At 36.0% G+C, this 26,049-nt stretch overlaps 1 protein-coding gene across 3 annotated transcripts in view; it reads left to right on the plus strand.

Moving 5' to 3' along the window:
* Positions 1 to 5,127: 5,127 nt before the first annotated feature.
* Positions 5,128 to 26,049, plus strand: part of LOC145664582 (glucose-induced degradation protein 4 homolog) — a 30,751-nt gene continuing 9,829 nt past the window's right edge. Inside the window, exons 1-3 of one of the 3 annotated variants that reach the window (XM_081731368.1) lie at positions 5,128 to 5,381; positions 13,074 to 13,241; positions 16,394 to 16,626. In XM_081731368.1, coding sequence (XP_081587494.1) covers positions 5,235 to 5,381; positions 13,074 to 13,241; positions 16,394 to 16,626 — 548 coding nt within the window. In that variant the 5' untranslated portion in view covers positions 5,128 to 5,234. The remainder of the gene's footprint in view (positions 5,382 to 13,073; positions 13,242 to 16,393; positions 16,627 to 26,049) is intronic. The other 2 variants (XR_014127469.1, XM_081731369.1) reach the window with 2 other exon arrangements.

A 26,049-nucleotide genomic window follows, 5' to 3' on the forward strand; every position in this document is an offset into this window, starting at 1 on the left:
AGGTAAAACAGTCATTCACAATAGGTCAATTTATTTGCACATACAACTTGTTTGGTAAAACTTTCACACCTTACACCTCCTCACATTTGTAGAAGAAACAATAAAGAATATTGTACTGCAAAATCATCGACTTTCCATTCATAGCAACGTTGCTATCTCAATTTCAACCTTCAGATGCCCATTATGCCCCCACCTCACCTACACACGTTACTGACTTCGTTTCTTCAAACCAAAACACGCACTTAGCTCTTTCCCCACCAGTGAAAGTCTCCTTTTTCAAAGAGTGAACAGTGGCGCCGCGTGTGGTTAACTCTGCAACTATTCACCACTTGAGTCAAACTTGAAGTGTTTTGCAAGTATTAGCGTATAAATCAAGTCTGTATGTGGTTCCAATAAAGAATTATAACTGATTGAAGTTGTAAACCCTATAAAGAGGTATTCATAGTTTCGCTGAGTTGTTCGAGCATCTGGGTGAACAAACACCATCCCTAAGAATTGATCAGAAACTATTTGCGTGCATCTAAACCGGATCTTGCATCACAACGGATAAAACACTTGAAGGTCGGACACGAATCTTGACAACAAATGCAAAATGCGGATGTAATGCCAATACGGATTTTGCCTGAAGGACCTGAAAATGCCGATAAAGATCTCCAAAAATTGAACAATTGTACTGAGGCGCTTTACGACCAGGCTTGGAAATGCAAGTCCAAATTTCACAAAGTTAGTCATAAGCTATGAAGCGTGGTCTTTCAAATTGAACGCACTCTCGAAACATGAAATTTGAGTCGTGTTCGCCTTGGATGAAAGGTAGAGCACTCACTTTTTGCTTGTTGGGTCCCTGCTTTAATTCAAGCTCCCATCAAATAGTATTTTTGTGGAAAAATATTGTATGTGTTGTGTATATTTTCTCGAGGCTCTCCCATTTTCGTCACTCCACCAATTTTAGCTACATCATCATAGCCTCCCTTAATCTCGGCACACAATCATGGGAGGATAAACTGACAGAAAAAGAAAGAAACATAGGCCGGTCTACAAAAAGGGAAAAAGCAAAACGTCAGAAATTAACAATCATGGCCATGTTTGCTGTTTTCATGTGCAGGGATAGAATTGTGGTTGTCATCCCCTTCGAGGACAGGAAAATTCATTCTTAGGTGGCCAAATGTTTGTCCGCGGTGGTAATTATTTCTCAATAGCAACCATAGATTAGTTTTAAGAATTATTCCTTCACCACGATAACGTTGCGGCAAATCGGTCTTCTGAAATCGCTGATTTCCTTCGTGCTTCAGTAATCCAACGTCTGCAGGCACCGCTTTATTCATCCGATCTTACCCCCGGATTTTTTTTATTTTCCCAAAATTCAAAGCAAACACGAGGAATGTCAACACAGTGTACGCCAAACTGTAAAAACCGATCCCTGGTGATTTTCAGGACTATTTTTCTAAGAGAATATACAGATTTCAAAAGTATGTGCAAATAAAAACAAAAAGAAAAACAAAAAAAATATGAAAAGTAACCGATAAACCAAGTCTGAAAGCATAATTAGTATTCCTGTATTATTATTTTTTCTTCCGAAGTGCACAGACTTTTAAACCCCTCTTGGTATTAGTGGGCTAACATCTATAATGATGATTTTTGAACTTCGATTCACATTCGTGTCACAGTGTGAGTGTTCGTGTCACCTCTCATCCGCTAGTTTTCCATTATTTACTTTCAAATTTAACTGTCATACGCTTTTATTAATTTATTACACGTTTAGTACACTTAACTTCCCAACGATGTTTCTGGCCATAGGCATTACATTGGTGAAGAAGAAACCTCGATTTTTTTTTTTTTTTAAATGTGCGAGGAGCCTAGCTGAGACTCACTGATGCGTATAAAGCAATAAATTATGTTTAATTTTATGCACACTGCAATTTAGTAGCGTTATTTTGGATTTTGCCAGCGGATAAGATTATCCACCAACATATAGTTTCATGTTTTGAGACTACCAAACTATGCTTTGTATAAGTTTCGGACGTCTGATAGAATAGCTTTGTTCGTCCGCCCGTCTGTCGATAAATATCAGAGCAAAAACAATAAGAGATATCGAGAAGCGGTTCGTTGCAATCGATTCAGCTTTGCAAGGGGAAGTTTCATATCTTCGTAAATTCTATTCAAACCGGAAATGGTTAAAATTAGTAATTTCCGGTTTCAACGTTTAACACCATGAAACAATAACGGTAATATATGGCGAGAAGCGATTTTTGCAAAGGATTTAGCGTCTCAAGGCAACGTATCATGACTATCTCGAACACTGTATCAAAATCGGTAGTGGTTCAAATCTAATATTACTTCTGGTTTCAATACTGATTTTCATACAACAAAAATTAGATAATTAGAGATGCGGCTTTCTAGAATCGATTCAGGGTTCCAAGCAAAAACAGGGGCGTCATTTCAGACTTCCCTTGATGGGGGTAAGAGCACCACGGAGATAAGACTTTCACGTTTTGTACTACTATATTAGTAGACAATCGCTTAAAATATATGTATTCCTCAAACTCTTGGGGGGATTGCCCCTCCTACTCCCCCTAAATGACGCCCTGGTTTAATATCGTATATTAACCCTTTATTCAAACTGGAAGCGAATTAAATTTGCCATTTCCGGTTTTAACGTTAATATCCACAGAATGACAATAGTAACAGATAGCGAGAAGCAGCTTTTTGCTAAAGATTCAGCGTCTTAAAGCAACTAACCATGACCATACTGAACACTGTACCAAAATTAGACGGGGTTAAAATTTACTACTACTTCTGGTTTTGATATTGATTTTCATAGAACAAAAATGGTAAGAGATACGAGATGCAGTGTTTTGCTATTGATTCAGCTTCCCAAACGTAAGTTCCATCTTCTCACTTAACCCTCTGTTAAATCCGGAAGTAGTTAAAATTAAGCAATTCCAGTTTCAACATGTATCGCCGTGGAACAAAAATGGTAATATATAGAGACAAGCTGTTTTCTGCAATCGATTCAGGGTGTCAAGAGAACATGCCCGCGCAACCCGCAACACTCTACCAAAACCTAGGGTTGCCAGATTTTGTAAACGGAAAACCGCAACACTAATATCAGGTTAGGTATATATATAAGGTCAGGATTTGTACTCATTTGGTCAGGATTAATTAATTATCTGCCTTTCCCAGATTACTATCTACAATTTTCCAGTTCATTCTATACACTGTTAACACAAAAGAAGCCCCTACAAGGGATGCATAAACAATGTGAAAAGGAAATGTTAGAGCTGCCTGGCATCCCTTATTCAGAATTTCTTTAACAGGTCCTAAATATTGTGCCAGTTACGACATACCCTCTCATTTATGATTAAAGAGACTATTTTTTTTTTCACTCAGAGACACTACCCTAAAAGAAATACAAATTTAGGATTTAGCAAGAAAAGATATATTTACGCTAAATTCAGAACAGTAAACAAGACGTTTTCTTTTTTAAATAACCCAAAGGGCGAAAAAATGGGTGTTATTTTCAAACTCCTTATTGTTTCTTTCTTATAAAGGTGTTTTTTTTTTCTTTTTTCTTATGCACCCTCTTATTGCTGTGCAACAAATGTTGATATTAGAAGAATTTTTTTTTTCAATGTGGGGTTTTTCTTGGAAGTAATATATTCTCTATGTTAAGTTTATTTTCCTTGTTTCTTTGATTGGTTATTGCATGTTTTCTGTGAATTTGTTTTTTATTACTTATTATTTTTTTTCTTTTTCATATTATTTCCTTGTAAAAATTAATTAGAATTGAAAGTATGTCCAAAAGAAGATAGTGCAGTATATTGTTGTTGATATTTATTATTATTGTTATTTTATTTATTTATTTATTTTTATATGTCAATTCCTGATTTCACTATATATTGTATGAGTGTTTTTATTCCTTTCCAGTTCCTGGATGCCAAAATACTTTCATATCAGAGAGGTCCATGTCCCAAAATGAAATGCAGTTGTTGAAGTAAATTGTTTCGATGTGCTTGAAATAACTCACATTCGAATATTAAATGATTCAAAGTACCAATACCTTTATCACACCAACAATGATAAGTGTCCTTTTTTTTTTTATTTGAAATAATTTGGTCGGAGTTAGTGCAGTGTTAAATAACATGCGACAGAAAATTATCACTTCTCGTCTATTCCATAATGATAATTTTTTTGAAAAACTTGTAGAATTGTCTTCATAAATTTCCCAATAGAGTTTTCCAGGTAAAGAAGGATTTTTATGTCTCCATTGTTTGATTTCCGTCTTTTCATACTCTGATATAATATGTTTGAAATTTTCTGGTGCCAGTTTAATATTCATATTTTGGCCGTTTTGACATGCATTTTTAGCAGCTAGGTCGATGATATTTAAATTTGGATCTAAGTTGACATGAGTGGAATACAAACGTTATTTGGAAATTGTTTTTTGACATATTTGCATAAAGATATTTTATATTTAATATGATCCAGGTAGACTTTTTATTCCAATGAGTTGAATTTAGAGACATTAATACACTTAAGGAGTCAGAACATATTACTGTCTTTAGTATTTTGTTTCTTTTTATGTATAATAGAGCTTGACGTATCGCAAAAGCTTCTCCTTCGTATATAGAAGTATGTTGTGGTAGTCTGTATTTGATAATTTTGGACTCTTTGGGGATAAATATTGCTGCTCCTTATTGTTTAAGGAAGCGAGTAAAGGCTTTCTTACGTGAATTCAGCGTCTGAGGAGCAGATTCTATCTTTGATCTTATTAATCTATTTTTGCCTATAGTTACAGATATATTACTTCAGGTTTGAGTATTGAATTCCCATAGTTTGGAAATGCTCCATAGTTTCACACCGTGAAACGAAACTCACTGGTTTATTGGTATTATACAATTTATTTTATAAAATGTTTCTCTAACTTAGGGGGGCAATTGCCGCTACTCTCCCGGTCCTACAATCACTTTTACGTTAAACTGACAAAATGTAAGCTTGAAAAAGAAAGAAAGAAGGAAAGAGTAAGAGAGAACAATACGATGTCACTATGGATTTTATGGTAATATGTGACATTGAAAAAAAAAAAAAAACTCTTCATTTTCTTATTTTTTTACATTAGCAGTTGGCTACAACAGTGCGGTGTCGCCATCTTGATAAATTAGTTCAGGCAGTTATCAACAGACCATTGAAGTGAGAGGATAGGAATTGCGTAGATCGCAATATTCAGTTCAATAACAATGCCTGTGAAAATAGACATTGTTCCACCTCCACCAGCGAATTCTCGTCAGCCTGGAGTAGCAAGATCCCTTCTGTACAACGGATCAAAATTCCAGGGACACCAGAAATCAAAAGGCAATAGTTACGAAGTAGAAGTCGTATTGCAGGTAAGCTTGAAACTAGAAGTAGGATAGTTTTACGTTTAAATGACATTGTTATACTATGTAAATCCAGTATTAGTGACTTGTACGGATGAATGCAGAGAAGAGTTCACTAACTGGGTGGTTTGATAGAAACTTGAAAATAGCGTTGTGACTGCGTATTGTATTCCATTGGAAAGTGAAACTAAAGAGAAAGTATGCATATTGAACTGGACGAGTTCGTATGTTACGTGACCATGGTATTGACATGAAATTATCGTTTATTTGTCAGAGCTTGTGTGTATTGACTGTGTATAAACATGTCAGCTGTTGCGCTTGCATTATTCAATCGAAGGGTCTTATTGGGAATTGTTGACCTAGGTTAATACAACCTGTGAGAAATAATTTGAAATTAATAAATTTTATATTAATTGGAGTAACTACATACGAGAACAACTTTTCAACTCTGTAGTCGTTCCTGATTCTAATTAAAATTTGATGGATGAAATCATTCAGATGCAGGTGCAGAAGAGTCCATCATATTAAAAAGAAAGAAACTATTCTTTGCGTCAAATAATTCTCTAAGATGTCCTGGATTGTTATTACGCTATCGCGTACCTAAATAATGCGTACAGATTGTTAATATGCATGCAATACAGGTCCTCACGTGCGTAATAGAAATGACTGCCAGAAACACAACCAACTTGTGTTAGATGGTCACTAGAAGCATGAATGTTATCTAAGCGCGTCAGAGTAGAAGTTTAGCAGGGGAGGGAGAGGCAAGGGCGCGTCCATAGTAAACAGGCGCCTTAGTGTTGGAGGTTGTACATAACCGAGGATGGTGCAAAAAGTACTTACAATGTAAAATCACGTAGGCTATGTTAGAGCACTTGTAACGGTTTCAAAATAGTAACTATATACTTGTAAACAGAAAGTATAGTCTTCCTACATCGTGCAGAAATATTACTCCGGTGGAAAATAGTATGTTACATAGATGTATTTGATACACACTCACGACATGTGTCTAATTTTGGGGGATAGCCTTTTTTGAGAAAAAAAAAATGTTACAGCTTAAGCTAATTTTAGGTTGTTGGGTTAGGTTAGATTTAATTAGAATGTTAACTTACTTTCACGCTTTATATAAATCGGACACAGCTTTAAAAAAAACTATCTGTGAGGGGTTGCACTGGGAGAGTATTAGCAAAATGATTGGTTATGTACGAGAGTGGCATGCTTTGCAATTTATTTTACCGTGACTCCGAAGCGTACTGTCGCCGAGTACATGGTGGCAAATATACTTGCCATACTTGCGAGTCATGCAATCTCAGTTTGTCTTTTGTGGCCCAAGAAAAAAAACTACTAACCCACATCCTACAATAGAAATCATTTAGTTATATTCGGTATTGCATTAAATGCTCGCTCGCACCAATGAACCATTCGCCCCGGGCGAGTGGTTATTTGCATCCCTGTGTTAACGGTACTGTCCCCAATGAAATGTAAAAGAACAACGCCAAAGCCGGGAGAGATTCCCCGCGAAGTGTCCTGTAAAAAACACTGATATGACCTCCCGAGTCCCTCCAGATTTACAGTACACCGTCAAATTTTAAAAAATAATACTTAACTTTTTGTATTGTATATGATTCCCTAAGACATTCTGCACCCTTATTTCCTTGGCGCTTGCGGCAGTGTTCTAGAATACAGGTCCTCTTCTCATTTAGCTGTAATAAAGACAGAGAGCTACGTGCCCTGCGGGACTCTAGCCCGCCTTCACTCACCAAGACTCGCTCGGCAATACTATGTAACTTAAATTTTGGTACAGAACCTTCCCGCGCTGGCCCAGATAATTGTTAATGTGCTTGCAAATTGATGTGACCCCTTGTGGTATAATTACGCTCCCGTACGAATGCCATGAAAGCTATCGTATAATGACACTAACGAGACCAGATGACACTAAACAATCCTTGCTATGTGACCACGAAATGCATGAATGAGGGTAGGAGTGCAGCAGGTGCCCCGTCCGACAGTACGTCAGTAGTGACCAGGCGCATCGCAAACGGAAGGTGTGCGCACAGACGAGGATAGTGGAAAGAACGTTTGTTATGGTTTCACGTTAGTAATTCTGTACTTGTAAACGTAAATACACGTTCCCTACATTGTGCAGACGCATTCCAGTAGTGGAACTTAGTATATTCTGCAGTTGTCTGTCGAATGCATATACTCAGTTAACTCTAGTATAGCAATTGTAGTGGTTTGACGCTTGTGAACATAAAATCCTGGTTTACTATGCTGTACATAAATGCTTTGCCAGTGGAAATTAATATCTTCGACAGCCTTCTTTCATATTCCCTCATTTGTTTTAACCGTAAAATTGAGTTTTTAAGATGGTGTATTGTAAATTTGCAGCCCAGGTTCAATTGTCGATGGAGTTCATGTGACCTTTTGATATTGTAGATACTTGAAAGGGTGGTAAAACTCCAAACAAAGGTATAAGTTAATACTTTATAGTTAAATCAGATACAGATAGTAAACTATGGCTAGCAGAGAAGTAAGGAACAACTGAGTTTCATTTCACAGTTTGAAACTGCTGTAGACTTCCAAACTATAGGAATTCAATAGGCAAACTTGAAGGAATACATCTATAACTACTGGTTGCAATACATTAATAATATCAAAGATAGAACCTGTTCGTCGGAAGCTGAATCCATGTCAAAAAGCCATTACTCACTATGCCTTACTGTTTTCTTCTATGACGATGAAGGTTGAAACTTGAAATCGTTAATTTGAATCACTTCCCGTTTGAATATATAGTTAAAGAAGGAGATAGAATCTACTCTTGGGAAGCTGAATCGTGTACAAAAAATCTGCATCTCGATGTCTTGTAAAATTTTCATGTACGGACTTACAACTACTTCCGATTTTGATAAAGTGTTGCGGGTGTGATGTTGTGTTTTTTCGATACCTTGATTCGACTGTAGGAAACCGCTTGTCGCTATGTATTACTATTGTTTTTATGATAAGAACTGGTGAAGCCGGAAATGGTTAATTCTAAAACTCCCAGTTTAACTAGAGGGTTAATGGAGGAAGCGGAACATGTTCTTGGAAGCTGAATCAATTGCAAAAAACAGCATCTTGATATCTCTTAACAGTTTCCAGCTCGCGCCGTGTGGACTTTGTGGTGGGCAAATACCGTGCTCTTGGGTTTTCTCGGGGTTCTCCCGTTTCTTCCCACTTTCTTCATTCCACCATTTCACTCATCTCTCATCATCACGGTTTCCTTTAGCCTAACCGGCATAAACGTGGGACGTAAAACTTAAAGATTTCATTTTTTTTTTCTTATAGTTTTTGTTTTGTAGAAATCAGTATTGAAAAGGAAGCAGTAGTAAGTTTCTGCCACTTCCGATTTTGCAGAAGTTTGTGGTGGTATGTTGTTTAGACCCACTTTCTTTTAACCACTTACGATTTGAATAGAGGGTCAATGGAAGAGAGAAAACCTATTCCTGAGATAGTGAATCAATAGCAAAAGACGATATCTCGATATCTGTTACCGTTTTTGATTTATGAAAATCAGTATTGAAACCGGAAGCAGTAAATTTCAACCGCCTGTTGACAGACGGACGGACGAACAAAGCCGTTCTATAGACTTCCGATACTTACGCATAGCATAATTTACAAGTCTAAAAAGTAAAGAGACTGTGATAACTTTCCAAAGTTAAATTTGTTGATTTCTGTGAGGCACGGTGGCTGAGAGTGTATATCTAGTGCGAGGGGTGTCTGGTTCGATCCTAGGCCATATGTTTTTTCTTGGGATTCTCCCGTTGTGTCTGTTATTCTTATTCCGCCAGTGATAATTCATTTTGATAGTAATTCATTTTCATTCTAACCTAGCGTAAAACTGAAAAACAATATTTCCGTTTTTGTTGATTTGTGCAATTTTAGTCTGTCCTGCTGTAGCTACATGCTGCCTAAGGATTTTCTTGGCGACATGTTAACGCACTTGTCAGTGATAAAGTGTTGTTCACAAAATTCTAGGCGACCTTTCAGATTTGTTAGATCTGACTCTATTCCTACAAGCTGGTCCACAGGGAGCACGTTTAAAAGCTATGTATGGTATACGAAAAATAGGGGTCTACGAGGAAGAAGGTAAGGGAGATCTGAAAATAATGTTGGCACCACAGTGCGGCGGAGTTTTCTCAAAGTTGGAACACTACTGGAGCTGAAAGGTGCGGAGACAATTGCTTATTGGCTGTCAGCGTATTGCCTAAGGAGGAAGGGGCACAATATTTTCGTGGACCCAGGAACGTAAAATACGTAAATACAGGCCTGAGTAACATGTACAATGTATGAGAGAATGTTTGGATGTTGCCACCAAATATATAATTATTATGTAGAGAAGAAATAAGAAATTGCAAAGAAATAAAAGAAATAATCGATACCAGTAGAGGACGGAAAAGCAGGAAGACATAGATGAAAAGACGTGTTGGTTTCGTCGTTGTAAGGTCATGTATCTATACGCATATGTTCATTTTAGCAAGCTTCGAACGTGTCCGTGAAAAGTTGTTTGTAAAACATCTGCATTTTATTTACAAAGAAACATGCGTGTATGAAATTTATGAAGTACGCCGCAGCTATATAATGTAGTACATTAGAGAATACATAAATACCTTCATAATGTTGCTTAATTGGTTCCGCGCTATCCAAAATCGCATTGTTCGAGGTCTACATGTGTGCAATGGGCTTAAGTTGAATTTCCTCATCAAAAAAATTAGGATAATAAACAATAATACAAGTTAGGTATTTTTAACCTATTTCCAGTTTGTAAATACAGTAAAACCTGTCTTCAACGGACCCTTTATTAAACGGAAAACTGTCTTAAACGGAAATATTTCACGGTCCCATGAATTTTGGAGAACAAAACGTGTATAAAGTCCCTTCATTAAGCGGAAACTGTGTTACGCGGACAACGGAAAGAAAAATAAACATTTAACGGAAAATTCTGAGTTCCGGACTACAGCGTTTAGAAGATGTCTAGACATTTTGTGAGACATATACATTATACTGTCTGCGATAAAATGTTCGTTCTTTTGTTAAATATTTCTGGACAGTGTAGACCTTCCCCAACCACTGCTCATATTCACCCCCACAAATTGTCCTTAATCCCCGCAACTTAATCAAGAATCATACGGAATGTCGGAAAAAAGAAAACGAGATAGAGGAAGAAGAGGAATACAATATTGAGTTCGAAGAAGAGTGTAGACTAAATGCATATCAAGATGCTCTCAGAAGTTTAAAGGAACTGCAAAAATTTGCCTTACTGAAAAATGATTGATTTACTTAGTATAATTTCTCAGGCTAAAGTGTATGCGGAAAGTCAAGCAGCCAAGCAGCAATGTATACAGAAAACTCTGCTTAGCTATTAGAAAAATAAAGCAAACGTGTGCATAGTATATTTTGTATTCATTTTAATTTTTTGTGTATTTATTCGTAGAAGAAAGAAGCACTGTAATCGAACAATGTACGTACAGCAACATATTTTCTCAGTATGCCCCTTTATAAGCATGTATTAAAAAAAAAAAGAGGAAAGGTCTACCTCTACTAAGCGGAAACCTGACTTTAACGGAAATTTTTGCAAGTCCCGCTCGATTCCGCTAAAGACAGGTTTCACTGTATATGTAATTAATACCAACATTTGAGCGAAACCTTCGTGTTCAAAACTGGGTTGTACAGTCAGAAACAATGATAAGTATAGGTTGGAGGTGTAAGAAATGATGACTCCAACCTATCCTTTTTGTGCAGGGTATTCTTGTATATATTACCTAAACAAAATTACGTTTTGTTTTGTCTGTAATATGTACTCTTGAACAGAAAGCAATGTAAACGGGCGCACTCCAGTATTTCGTATAATGGAAATTATTTTGTAAGAAAATAAATCGCCATTATATTCTCAATAATATAACGATAACTGTATTTTCTACATCTCTTATGTACTATATGCGTCCTAGATAATGTATACTGTATACTAGATAAGGTTAATGTATTATTAGTGTAATGCGCATAATTTGTAATACTTCTACACAAGTATTGTAATGTTCGATTTCTTTTCAACCTAACGAACTTACTTTGTAGCTTAAGGAACTTCAAATGTTAATCACAACAGAGACGGAAGTCCCTTCAATTAGATGCTATCCTCTGTCAAACAAAACCGATTTAATGTATAGAAGTTGTTATATTAAAATGCTAGGTTTATATGTTCGTCTCCAAAGAGAAGTTTATATGTTGCCTCCAGTCTTTTCGACAATGAGATCTCGAAAACCAGAAATGCTAGAAACGTGCCCTTTTCACTGTTCGATTCCAAATTTTGTGTAGATTGTCCAGTTCTAATTGAATATTTAAAAAAAAATTAAAAATGGCTGTTTCTTTATTACATTTTTTTAGGGGTACGGTACGCTGGAAGTGTTGAAATTTTAAAAAAGTAAAGCATCATACCCAACGAGTTACACATTCCCACACTACATAGTTGTGTATAGGGGTTGCATATCTCTCAAGCATTTGTTTCATGGCCAAACGATAATGAAAACAAAGGATAACCATTTCTCCAGTCTAAGATGAATCTTTATTGTTTGAAGTGTTTTCCCCAATGAACATCATATATCACTGACATAATTAATTGTGTATATAATGTATTTGCTTATTACATACTGTATGCGGGAAGAAAGAAAATTGATCATACATGAAATAGAAACTCCAACCGGAAGTAGGCTCAAATCTTGCAAACGGCGTGATGAGATATTGAAAAAATAATCCAAAACAGTCTCCCCTTTATGGTACACCTTACCGATTTTTATCGAGACATCTTTCACTTGTGTTTGTAAAGGAACATGTACAGATGTGAGGAATGACAAGGAGATTTATGCCCATACATGAATGATGCGCTGTGTAGAGAGCGCAGGTTCAGCTAGTATTATCATAATTTCTTGATCTGCTTAAAGATGCTCTTTTCCCAGATTTCCTGACTACAACTTGGTTCGTGGTATGTATTGTTCCTTGCTTACCAAATCAATACACACTACTTATTCCTGAATGGCTTGTAAGTAACTGTTACCATCGCTTGCGAAATGCTAAACAATGTAACCTATAGTTGTTGGCTATTTTGACAAATTAATTGATGTGTCACAAATCATAAACAGCTGAGCAACTCCTAATTTTCCCAGATTGTATTTCGCCAATTCAAAAATGGTGAATCTGTTTTTACCCTTATTCCATATCAGCAAATTAATCCTGCTAATGACTTCTCAATATAGTGGGAACGAAATCCATTTATATATATATATATATATATATATATATACTTAAATCGTCCTTCTTTTATTGCTAATGTTTGTTGTTAACTCCCCGGCATCAAATTTGGTGGATAAATAGCCCATCATCTAAAGAATAAAGATCGCTACATTTGGTGGTCGAGCTCAAGCTCCAGGGACAGGCTCGACTCGACTTGTATGTGGTACTTTATTTCTCGGTAACTACTGGCCGGATATGAACCATAGTTCATGACTTAACTCATTAATATTATCTTGTGATCATCCTCTTATGATTTGGTATTGATATTTTAATACAAACTTACCTCTCCCCTCTTTTCGACGTTTCTTGTATTTCTGAGAATTGTAACAAAGCGCAAGAATACGTTACTTATTAGTATTTATTTGTTCGTTTGTATTGTTTCAGCACGTGGATGAAGAAAACTCTTATCTTTGTGGTTACTTAAAAATCAAGGGTTTGACGGAAGAATTCCCAACTCTCACGACTTTCTTCGATGGAGAAATCATAAGCAAAAAATATCCATTTCTCACCAGAAAGTGGGATGCTGACGAAGACGTTGACAAAAAGCATTGGGTAAGTACGAAAATATTAATAGTTACTTATTGTATGCTCTGACTGATTTTTATTTTTCTCAATAGAAATTAAATGACTGTGTTCAATTATGTAATCGAAACTTTATAAAAGTGGGGTACTTAGATTTTTCTGTAGTGTATCTAAAATCATTAGATTTTTCCGTAGTGTATCTAAAATCAGAGGACTCAAATGGGGAAGATGTCGCCTCGAAGTACTCTCTTTCATGTCAGCTTGTAGCTAAATATGGACCAGTATTTTACGTGATAAATTACATGCCAAGTTAATCAGTTTTAGCAGAGAAAATAAAGCTTTTAGTTTTCTTAAATACTTCAGTTGTAATAGATGGAGAACTTAAATACTTCAGTTCTTGCTTTTGGGTGTGAGTATAGTGCTTTTAAAAGTAAAACTTTTATATTTTAAAACAAGATCTGTTTTATACACTATTTTTCCGTGAGTATGTCTTCCATGTGGGTGAATGGTTGGCATAATTATTCGTACACGTTGGCCCGGGTTCAATTTCCTATGAAAGCACGGAATTTTCGATGCTTACTCAGGATTGTGAAGCAAAGGGATAGATAGTGACTCAAGTTAAGGATAGTAAATTTTATTCTACAAAGCTAGAAACAGCAGCAGTGAGAGTAATTTGTTGGCGTACAAATTACCTAACGATTTTAATCTTTTGAGGATTGTATCAAGTAGTTCTTACGTAGCGAATAAGTAAGCAGTCCTATTCACAATAAAATCTTTTAGTGTAAGTTATGTATAGTTTCTTAGAAATGTGATAAACAATTCCTTCATATACGTACATAATAATGATGCATTTTAGCAAGAATCATTTTCTTGAAAATATTGATACATTTCCTCTTCTCTTCAGTGGCAGTCGTACATTTAAGTTTTCATATGGATTGAAGTAATAAGTTGTTTTAATGATCATTAAATTTGCGTGTACAGAGGACTTAGTATGATATAAAATAGCTTATTTCCTCTATTTATCGCATATAAAAAGGTCATAATGAGTTAGATTATTCCATCTTGCCATATATTTAACAAGTCACAAAGTCGTGGATTTGATTTCTGGTGAGAGAACATTGAACACACTACAGTAATTCAGATCCCACTTCAAATTGTAGGTCCTGTTCTTCGTTGCTGGAGAGACATAAATATAAATTTATTATTTATTATTTATTTATTGGTATGTTTCGACATTGTAACAGTGCCTTTCTCAGACTATCCTCACATCTGAAAACCTAAAGATCATCATCCTCCCATTTAATTTTTAGAGACGCTTCTACTTTTTCTTTGATCTGTCTTCTGTTGTGGGAACGTGTGTGCTCGTCTACGTGTGCTTCTATGCGTATGTATTTGCAAATACTTTTTTTTTTTTTTTTTTTTTACATTTCAAATTCGTTGCACCTTTTTGTTTCTTGATCCCTCGCTAATGTTAATCTTTGTTAATGTTTATCGCTAGTTAATTTGTTTCTTCTACTGAGACAATGTAAAGAAACAAGAGTAGTGAAAGAAATGTAGACGACTTAATAGGAAATATCCCAAGAAGGGAAAACAGATAAACACGTGTACATGGAACATTTGCACATGAGCATGGGAGTATTCTATTCCTTGCTTCCATCTTTGTTTTCTCCATTGTGTGCACTCTGGTAATCAACTTGGAACCAGGAAACTAAAATAAACTACACTCTAGGAAGTCTCTTTTGGAGAATTGGCAGACATCATCGCGTTATTGTCACATAAGATGTTTCTAACGTGTTTCCCGTCTGATTCATTTTTATTTAATGCAGGGCGTTTGCTATTCTGCTAGGCATTGAGCATATTCATATAGAATGTGCGGAGACACTCAGACCTTAGTTCTCCAAACCCTTTGTTGCTTGTGTTGTATTTTGTAGTTGTTGACACTTCTAGCAGTCGATGTTTTATTAGTACTTAATCTAATTTTGTTTTGTTTTTCGTGGTCTCTTATGTGTTTACCATTTGGTGATAGTTTTACTTTACAATCCATGTGTACACGCCAAGAAATTCAGGGTATAGCCCTCTGTTACTGTTGACGGTCTCATGAATCCTCCAATCAAGGAGACAAGTAGTCGAGCAGTGGTAAAAGAAAAGAAGTATGAAAGGATCTTCAAATCAAATTGTATATTAAGGAAAGCCCATTGCTAGTTTTTCAGAAAAGGATGATATGAGGAAGGTACTTCTGAAAATATGAATGAGTCAAGATGACGTATTTTCGCATCATTTGTTTCCGGTAAATTCCAAAGAAATGGTTTACATGTAAAACTTAAATGCAATGTTTAAAATTGTATCCTATTAAAACTGAATATAAAATAATTCTTGTTATTGCATCTCTTGTAAATACAAAGTATTACTGGCGCCACGGTAGCAGAGTGCTATAGCTCTCTGGGATCCGTGGTTCGATCCTAGCTACCTCCAAGTGGCCTTCGTGATGGACAAACACCGTGATGTCGGTTTTCTCGCACTTTCTTCATTCCACCATTTCATTCACTGTCATCACTGTCTCTCTTAGCCTCAGAACGTAATCGTGGGCATACCTATAAAAAAACGTGTGGGACATTAGCTCGAAAAACCAATACACACTAAAATTCAAATTTTTCGCTGCATAAATACATAATTGGCTACACTTCACGTAGGAAAAAAATGTTTAGAAACGGTTTTTTAACTTTTAATAGTACATACTAGAAGCACTTTGCTTTTACGAAGTATGTAGTAATAATAAGAATTATTGCACATATATTTAATTTATAGGGCATAGTGGGAAATCCAAACACCTTGCATTTCAGGTAGCAGCGAATCTTCTTAAGATGCACATTTTTCGAAGCAAAAAATATCTAAAGAATAAATAGATCGAAGGTAAGGAATTTATGGGAACACATTGTATGAAAATAAATGAGAGTTGTAAGCCGGTCCGTACTTAGTAGCCATATTGTTTGAAACGGAAAGTGCAACTGTTCAGACCTTCATTTTCGTTGTTACCGGGAGGGACGAAATTACTTGACTCATTCATGCATGCTTGTGTTCTGAAATTTTGGTAGAAGCTTTTCCTCTTTCGTAAAACAATTTGCAAATCATGATGCTACTAATTGATATTTTATTTATTTGTTTATATTTTTATTTACTTACAGAGCAAGTTTCTGTCTTTTTACCAATATGCAAAAACGTTTAATTCGGATAGTTTTGATTATGAAGCATTGAAGAGTACAGACTTCGTATTTATGAGATGGAAAGAACATTTCTTAGTCCCTGACCATACAATTAAGGATATCAACGGAGCCTCATTCGCTGGTTTCTATTACATTTGCTTTCAGAAATCAACTGCAACGATCGAAGGATACTATTATCACAGAAGTTCAGAATGGTAAGATTTCAGTTGTCAGATTTTTTTAAAAAAAAAGTATTACACGCTGATAGTTCTTACTCAAGCGAAATATCTGTTCCTTGCTGACGGTTAAGGTTTTCGAGCTTTAAAGGCCATTAATATCTTCGAGAAATTAGCGGAAATTTACTAGCTTCAACTGGTATGAACTTTTTATAGATAAACTTGTACCAAGCTATGTCTACTTTATAATGCTATTATCAGCGCATTAATTAATCAGTTTGCGTTTATTTTGATGCTAAATGAATACAGTATTAATAATCTAATCTTTTAGTAATATTTCGTAGATGAACTTGTAGGATTCATCGTACAATCTATGAAAAGAATCGCAAAAATTTATCGATTGAAGTGTGTTTCCGTTCCTTCCTTTGTAATTTATCGCATATTCGAAGTTAGTGTGACATACCGCTAAAGATTGGAGGCCAAGAGTGCATAATCAAGTGTTAAGAGAAAATAATTCCTTGCACCTTCATTTGAGATGCAGAACTTAATGTAGAAGCTGTAAAACTTTAGGGAAGATAGATTTCTCATCATCTCTCACACTTAAATTTTGCTCAGTTCTCTTTTTCTCTCCCTTTTTCAATTTCAGTAGTTGCCCCATTTTGGAGGAAGATAGCCTCTTTATATATATATATATATATATATAATTTCTTTTAGTATATATATATAATTTCTTTTGTTTTATTATTTGCTGTCTTTCTGTGTTCACTTCGAGCTGAAGAAATAATAAAAAGTAGAATGCGATTGGGAAATTGTTCTGATTGTATTAGTTTAGAATAAGTCAGAAGAGGTAATTCATTGTAGAGGGGAGTTGTCCATAGCATAGTTTATTTTACCAAATTACTAATAAAGTTGCAAATTGAGGTGCTAGTACATTAACAATAAAAGGAGGGAATTAATTCAACGAAGATCGAGCTCGATCGTATTATACATACTTGAAGAATATTGAAAAATAATATAAAAATGGCATGCCATGAACTTGAACCTGAGATCTCCCAATTATGAAGCAAGAACATTAGCTGCTTAGTTTACGTGAAACAAAAGTATGATTTTAATGTATCATTAGCTTTAAAATTCTAAATTTCATAGCTAACCGTAAGACTCCATGGTAAGAAGCAAACTCAACCCTAAACTTTCTACCGTGAGTAATTCCGTAATACTAAGAGAAATATGTAGAATGGCCTGTATTTGATACACCTACGCTGAGAGATAGTCGTGCTTTTTCTTTTCCAATTTGCAATGCAGTAAAATTAACGAGAGTGTCAGCAAAGAGTTTGCGTGATTGTAATCTGGTTCTTCAATTGTTTAAAGAACTTGAAGTAGGGAAATATGGAATTCAAACTCAAGATATTGTAGCGTTCATATACGTGTTTTTTACGTTTCTAAGTAAAGGCTTTTTCTGTTTTCTCGTTTTTCTCTTGTTTATTTCTCTCTCTTATATGTATGCGAATGATTATGAGAGCCATGCGTAGATACACTTCTTTCTGTTGGGGTAGTGTTCAACTGGATGCATCGTTCCATCTATTTTTAGAATTCAACTCGGTGCCAAAGTCTTTGTATACACATTTAGAATTGGCAGCTATCTCTCTTTTGTAGTTGGCAACGGTCTTGTTGTTAGGTCATGAGAAATGCATTTAAGTATTTGGCACAAACCAACTTGTTGTCTTTAGTAGATTGAAAATCAGCAGAGATTTTTTTTTATTTTTTTGAGTTCAATGTTTCTTTGTTAGAAGAAGCCCTGAATAAAAGTTGGAGATCTTCGTGAGAGAGAAAATAATTTTAAATTCCAGAAACGATGATTTTCTTATTAAGATAAATAGTAGGCAATCCTTAGAAATATTTATTCTGATGAGAGAGAAAGAAAAGAACCACTAGTAACGGTAACTTAGTAGTAGAGCGCTCACTTCCGGTGCGTCGAGTACCTGGTTCGATTCAGCTCGCACCAAGGGACTTTGAGTAGACAAACATCATGTGCGTGTGTTTTCTCAGTGTTCTCGTTTTGCTCATTATCATCACCACCATCCCCTTAACTTTGATGCTGCATCATCATGGGACATTAAAAAAGAAATTGTTAGTTTTTTAAGTACATATGAAGGAAGATAGTAGGTTTGTTTTTCTCGGGGTTTTCCCGTTTCCTCCCACTTTCTTCATTCTTCATTTTGTTCGTTATTACCATTCTCTTTCTTAACGCCGATACATAATCATGGAACGTTAAATAAAAAAATGTTTTTTTTTTCAATACATATAAATCTGCTATGTGCAACAGCCGGCCCCCGGGCCAGTTGCGGCCCATTGAACCCTTTCATCCGGACCACCTGACCCGTTATTGAAAGTGTATTTCTTACGTAATCTCGTTTGAACTGATTTTTTGTTTTTCGTAAATAACTGATGCACACTTTGAAAATATTCTCCGCATTGAAACATCCAGTGTACAACCGAACATTCAGGTACTAGTACAGAACATAAAGGGACAAATTTTCCCATTAAAGTGGTAAATAGATTTTTTTCTTTAGTAAATAAATAGATTGGCTACTATTATAACAGTTTTTGTGCCTCTATGATGTTTAGTGTACGATGAACATTGAATAGGTACGGCGCTCGATGCTAGTAAGTCCTCTGTGATTGGCCCACTCACTGTTCCCACTTGCACATGCATGATATAATGAAGGTAGTGAGTTTGCGTGTTCATTCAAGGTATTGCTTGAGACTATCCTGAAACTTCAGCGAATTTGAATAATTCTTTCATTATTGGAAGCTGCATATCTTCCGGGTGGTTATAGATCACTTACTAGTACATTATAATGTATATCACTTGAAAAGCAGTCTTATCAATAAACTCAAAATGTACTTACTTTCACCTGTGAATTCTTAGAAATTGCATTGAAAATTACATGAAATATAAAATTTTCGCTGACTTCCGTCAGCATTATCAACGCTAATCTAAGGATAGGTATTTAGTAGGGATGGGGATATTAAATATTTACACGTATCTTACAATATAAAACTCTTGCTGCATTCACAGAATTTCAAGGGAGTAACTAACCTATAGCGTGAAAAGTGTGAAAAAAAATGTAAAGTGAGAAGTGTGCAAAAAACTGAATAATAAGTGGCAGATTATTACTACGCATTCGTTGGGAATAGTCACGAAATTTGGTACATAAAAGCATCTTTAAATGTGGAGTGCCAGTGTATATTCTGCTTGCACTAATTCAATGTGACAGAATCGGAGGAAGATTTCTTTTTCTTTCTTTCTTTTCTTTTCTTTTTTTTTTTTTTTTTTTAATCGCTTTATAAATCAGTACGAAACTTGAGTATTTTGGGTATACAGTACATAAACATGAATTCTTTTCTATGAATTTAGAAATTCTATCTGCGTTGGCGAGGAAAGGGAGAAGTTAATGGGGTAGATGTAGGGAAGAGAGAAAATTTTTCTGAATATTCGAGATAAAAACACGAAATCTGGCATATGGAGAGCACTGAATCACAGAAGACTAATATGATTCATTCTTCCTCATTTGCGCAGAACACCGAAGAGATGGGACGGATATTGAATGTGGCGGATAGTGTTTTTAATAAACTAGTAGCAGTGTTTTTTAATAACTGTTGACCATGAAGGCACAAAATTCTGTATATTAGTGTTTTCGATACACAGAATATCGTATTCATTTCCATTAATGTAGAAAATTCAACATTCAGTGGGGTACGTTAAGCATTTAATTCACGGTTACTCGGAATCATTCTACAGAAAGTTGGTTAGTATGTGGAAGGTTATAGTATACAGGTTATGAAGTATATATATTTTAGACTGTTGAACATATTGAAATTGAACATATAGTATATTTATTCACTGAATACGAATTAAATTTATTTTCATTTGTTCGAGTTTTGTCAATTTAACCTAAAGAGTTGCAGGAGCGAAGTATCCAGTGTATAGTACGGTTGAGAATGGAAGAGGGGAGTCCTTCCTTTGAACCACTTAAAAATCGAATTCTGGTAAATTTAAAATTACTACTTTCTTAAGGTTCCACAAGGTTAAGGTTAAGGTAGGTAATGAATATGCCATTTGAGACACCACATAGAATCAGGTATTTGGTTGGATTTTACATCTTGTAAAATTAACCAAGTTTCTAATTTGTTCCAAGTGTAATGAACCTGTAGTAATGGTGTACAAGCACATGAATAAATTCACTGAATTTTTGGTTAGATAAACAAAGTGCTGTCGTGCTCAAGCATACGAAATCTGTTCGTTAGCCAGCATTTCTGTTTTAATGAAAAAGTTTCTTCCATTTGTTTTGCTATAGGTGACAACGTTGTATATAATATTTGAAACTCTTTGATATGCTTAATGGCATGTAGGTACTTCGATAAGCCTGACATATTAACAAAATTCAATTTATTAAATCGTCAGCCGTAGATATTAATCTTACAAATTGAATGTGGAGTTTTTCTTTTTTTAATTTTTTTATAGACATAGTTATTGCTAGCTGTAGGTTTTGTGTAAATTATACAACCAAACTTATTATTTTTTCTATAAAAAAAGAAAATGTTTGCTGATAGACTGTAGGATACATAATACAATAAGAACAGCCTTTTCTTGTATCTCGAATTTTTTTGATTCACCCATATGGTTTCATTGTTCTTAACACTCTTCTGTAACATGTAAAAATTGCTAAACTGGACGCGTTGCTAGGGTCCCTTCCTCCCAGTGAAACTCCTCTGAGAAAAAAGTAGATAACCTCATTTCGCAAAAGTTGAGTTATCTACTTTTTTCTGAGGGAGGGAGGAAACCGTAGCAACAATTTAAGTTCACCAATTTTTAGATGTCACCGAAGAAAGTGTCAGAAAACTGAAACCATGTAAGTGAATCACAAAAATTCGGGATACAAAGTAAGACAGCTCTTATCAAGATCAAGGAAATTTGAGAATACAGTATTTATTGAACTCGAGTTCTATTTCCAAATGAATCTTAAGCTCTATTACGTCGTCAAAGTAGCAATAATACTTGATAAATCTGAATCATGTGTGTAGCATTATTGATTCAAAGTGGTTCATAACAATACTTGCTAACAGGGGCCCAGTGGGCTACCAAATACCAAACTCTTCTGCTGTTTATATATTTTCAAGTTTAGAATAACTAATTTGTAAACAAACTTCTAGGACTTGTAATTTTTCGAATCTTTAGATTAGTAAATTTATTGTTTGTTACCGAACTAGGAACAACAGGGTGCCCGAGCCCGAAATTACCACGGCCTTCAGCGACTCGCGTCAATATCTACATATATAAAGGGGCGAGCTTAATTATACTAGTTGTACCGGTTAATAGTGCGGATTTTTGTCAATAGTTGGAGTAGTGCTTCAGACGCGATGTGATATATAAGCTGCTACGATATAGTAACAAGCAGCTTCAAAACCTTATTTATAAGTTAAATGGTCTGAAGGTGTGAACATCATAGGTATTTGTACACTAGAACATGTAAACCTTCGTGCCAAAAAGAGCGTTTACGGGAAGTGCTAATTCATTACATCATTTTGGAGAAAAGTGCATCTCAAAGTTACCGTCTGCTTGGGGAAACTTATGGTGAACATGCTTCATCTCAAGATATGTGTATACGCTGATTTAAACATTTTAAAAGTGGCGATTTTGATGTTAGAGACAAAGAACGACCATATCAACTGAAATAGTTTGAAGACCAACACTTACAAGCATTACTGGATGAAGATGCGTTTCAAACCCGAAGTTGGGACTGGCGATAAAAAGTGGAGAACCTCAAACGCACAAAATCATGTGTTGAGATCCAGATAAACCGTCATTCTTGACTGCAAAGCAAGATTACTTCGGAAAGAAGATAACGCTCTGTTTATGTGGGACCAGGAAGATGTGTTGTACAGAGGTTGATTCATTTATATTGAGCCAAAGTTGGTGCCCAATTGTACCGCACATGTGCAAGCCATCGCCGTGAGATTGGCACAAGTAAACAACAAACAGTGTCAGTGTTGATCACGCAGTAGAACAGTGTGGTCGAGTGTAGTCTGATGCCGCCGAAGCTGAACAGATTCTGGAAGGGGTTCATTGTGACTCTTTCCAACTCTAAGTTAACGGCGTCACGCATCGTAGAAATATATAAACGGCGTAGTTTTCATGTGGGTCGTGCCATTGTGAATCGTATTGCACAGAAATATGCAGCAGAGTCCTGGGCCCACCACCACTATAGCGTGTGTTTGAGCGTATGATGACCTCTAAAAATGCCCCCACACAGTGTGCGATAGCAAGCAAATGCTGCACCTCGCAGACGGCAATCATCCGCGTTATTTACGAAGATTTACGCTTCAGTCGTTCGCAAGAGTGGTGTCCATGGCCTGGAACCCTGTCGTGTGGCCTGGCGAAAAAGGAACTGCAAGAGGCTATATGAATGTCATCAAGCGGGTGATCGGTGGAAGAAATTTGTTACTCTTGATGAGGTGTGGATTTACTTCACAGATTGTGGTAAAGTTCGTACCATTCTATACGGACGTTTTGACGCCAAGGGTCAAAGCACAGAGAGTTTCCAAAAGGGTTCATGATTGTGGCTGGTTTCTCATAATGGGCAAACTGCGTTTCCAAAAAGTGGAGCAAAACGTCAAATTCTGCGTACTACCAGTTTTATGTCCTGAATGAAATCCCAGCATTATGCGGACAAGACGTGAACCAGGTTCAACTACAAGGCATCTAGCCACTCGGCGAAAACTTCGCTGGAATTCTATCGCCGTATAGAACAGAAAACTGGAATTGCGGCAGTTCTTTTCTCTGACATCCCTTTTAAGAATCCAGGTGCCGGCCCAATGGACTATTTTTACTGTGCTTTCTGGCTCCTCAGGCGGCGTCTGTCCCATCGTCTTTTGTCTGTGTAAAGTCTGAAAGAGGAGTGGGATGCAATATCCATGATCAAGCTGCAACACAGTCTTCTGCAATGGAAACTCCGATGCCAGGCAATAGTGAGTAGAGGTGATCTTCAGATGAAACATAACCGGTGGTGGAAACACAGCATTTGATAGATAAGTGGCACATTCAAATTCAGGTCAATATAAATGAATCAGCCTCAGTATTATGAGCTTCTAAAGCCAAGTGAAACCGTTAATGGTCTCTATCGAGAACAAATAATATGAACTGCACTCTGATCGTAAAATGAGTCAAAAAACACAAAGTAATTTTGCTTCATGATAACGCCTCATCACACACTTCAAAGCTAGTTAAAAGCACATTAAAGGATTTCGCTAAGGATTAACCCACCTGGTGGCTTCAAGTTATCACTTATTACGATCAATGACCCATGTATTCTCTAAGCGACACCTCGGAACGTACGAAGAAGTGGAAAAGCGGGTCTCTGAATGATTTGTCTCCAGACAAGCCAAGTTTTATTAGGACGATATGCACAAGTTACCTGAAAAACGGGCGAAATATGTAGCTAGCGTGGCCATTACTTCAAATGAAGCACTTGTGATGTGTCTCTTGCAATTACTGTGTTTCCGTTGCTTACAAAATCCACATTATTAACACGTTCATTGCTGAGGACGCCCATCGCCGTCCAGTACTGAATTTGGCATATGCGCAGGACGCCGATCGGCGCTTGTTACTGCAGCAGATTCACTTTCCCGCCAATACCTGCATGTGCACACTAGTGCAGTCACACTTTGTACAGTAATTAGTACAGAGCGAAGGTACCTTGCAGTGTACTTCGTTTCGATCTACAACGCTTTGTGTTTATATAGGCATTGTTGAACAAAATAATATCTATTCTTGAACTTTTGAATGATTTATGTTTTTATGCCAGTGAAATGCATATTATACTGACTTTTTATTCAGTAATTTTTTCTTTGTGCCTACGCCATGAGCGGGCCTTCCAAGAGAAAGCCAAATCCACAGTATATTAATGTTGATATATTTGAATTTCCAAGCGACAAAAAGGAACAAATCTTAAAAAAAAAAAAAAAAAAAAAAAAAAAAAAAAAAAAAAAAAAAAAAAAACCACCTCTGTCAATTATATGAAGGGTGTTGGTCGACAAAAACATGTGGTAGTCTATTATCCATACGAACAGAAAACCATCAGATGCAACAAGAAATTATGTTTCCACTTTTTACAGTTACCGTTATTGAATTCTTGGTTCCTTTACAACAATACAATTCGATGAACAATATATCGCTGTATGATTTTCGTCTACAAATTATATGCCACCTTTTGGAAGTGAAACAATAGGCCCAAGTAACTCCGCCATTGGATGTACCAAAGAAAAGACAAGCGGAAGAAAATCACCTGCCAACGAAATGTTCTGTTGGACCAAAACATGAATATTGATAAAGAAGTGCAGGAAATGAAAACAGAAGAACATTGGAAATGATAGCACCTACCATTGCGCGAAGTGTCTTGGATAGCCTGCATTGGGTTTGCAGCCGTGCTTTAATGATTACCGTAACAAAATAAAACATGTACAAGTTGTTCTGAACTATATATGTGAAAATTCTTATATTTCTTTTCAGGTTATAAAATTGAAAATAATGAAGGACGCCTATTGGCGTCCATAGCACATGAGATGAAAAGTTGATGGCATATGCTGCGGACGCCCTTCGGCGTCCTTACAAGAATTGCGCAATAAACATATATTTGATGTAAAACTGTTATATTCTTGTAAAACAAAGCAAAAGCATCAATATCCAACAATTACTTTTGTTTAGCATATCCGACGACCTATGCGACCAAGCTCAGCAGTCAACGTGTTAATAAGTACACCTGATAATAGGAAACTTTTAAATGAAGAGTATTTTAAACTAATTTAATGTTGTTAACCTTTTTCAGCTCACGTTGTTAAAATAAAATACGAAACTGCAACAATAGTGACAGTTACGATATCTGAAAAATAATCTTTTGCTTGCTGTTAATCGATACTATACCCCGGAAGTGCTCTAGGAACGACCTTGCTGCTGCTTTGCAAGGTGGGAATAGCGCGTGTTAGATCTATCCAGGAAAAAAAAAATAATTTATTGGTAAAATAGTTGACTAAATACTTCAATAAAAGATACGCAAAAATAGTTTCACAGTTCAAACAGTATGTATTCTGTCAACACCAACATATTAAAAATGGCTTCGAAAGAAGTTACAGATGTATATAATTCTGTTTCTCGTAGTTTCGCAATTACTTGTATTCAAAGCTTGTATTGCTTGACTAAGGAACAATAAAGTTAATAATCTAGGAACCTGCGAAATTAAATAGTCCATGTAGTCTGGAAGTATGAACACCAAACTCAAGAGTAAATGGTGTGTGGTTGTTAAGGAAACGGACTGGGTAGCGTAGTGGTTAGCTCACCGACACTGTAATTCCGAGGCCCAGTTCTTTCTCTGGTTCAGTTCCTCATTTTTTACTTATTGAATTTTT

This window comes from Thermobia domestica, chromosome 11, assembly GCF_964235325.1.
Source record: "Thermobia domestica chromosome 11, izTheDome1.hap1.1, whole genome shotgun sequence".
In the NCBI taxonomy this organism is placed as follows: Eukaryota; Metazoa; Arthropoda; class Insecta; order Zygentoma; family Lepismatidae; genus Thermobia; species Thermobia domestica.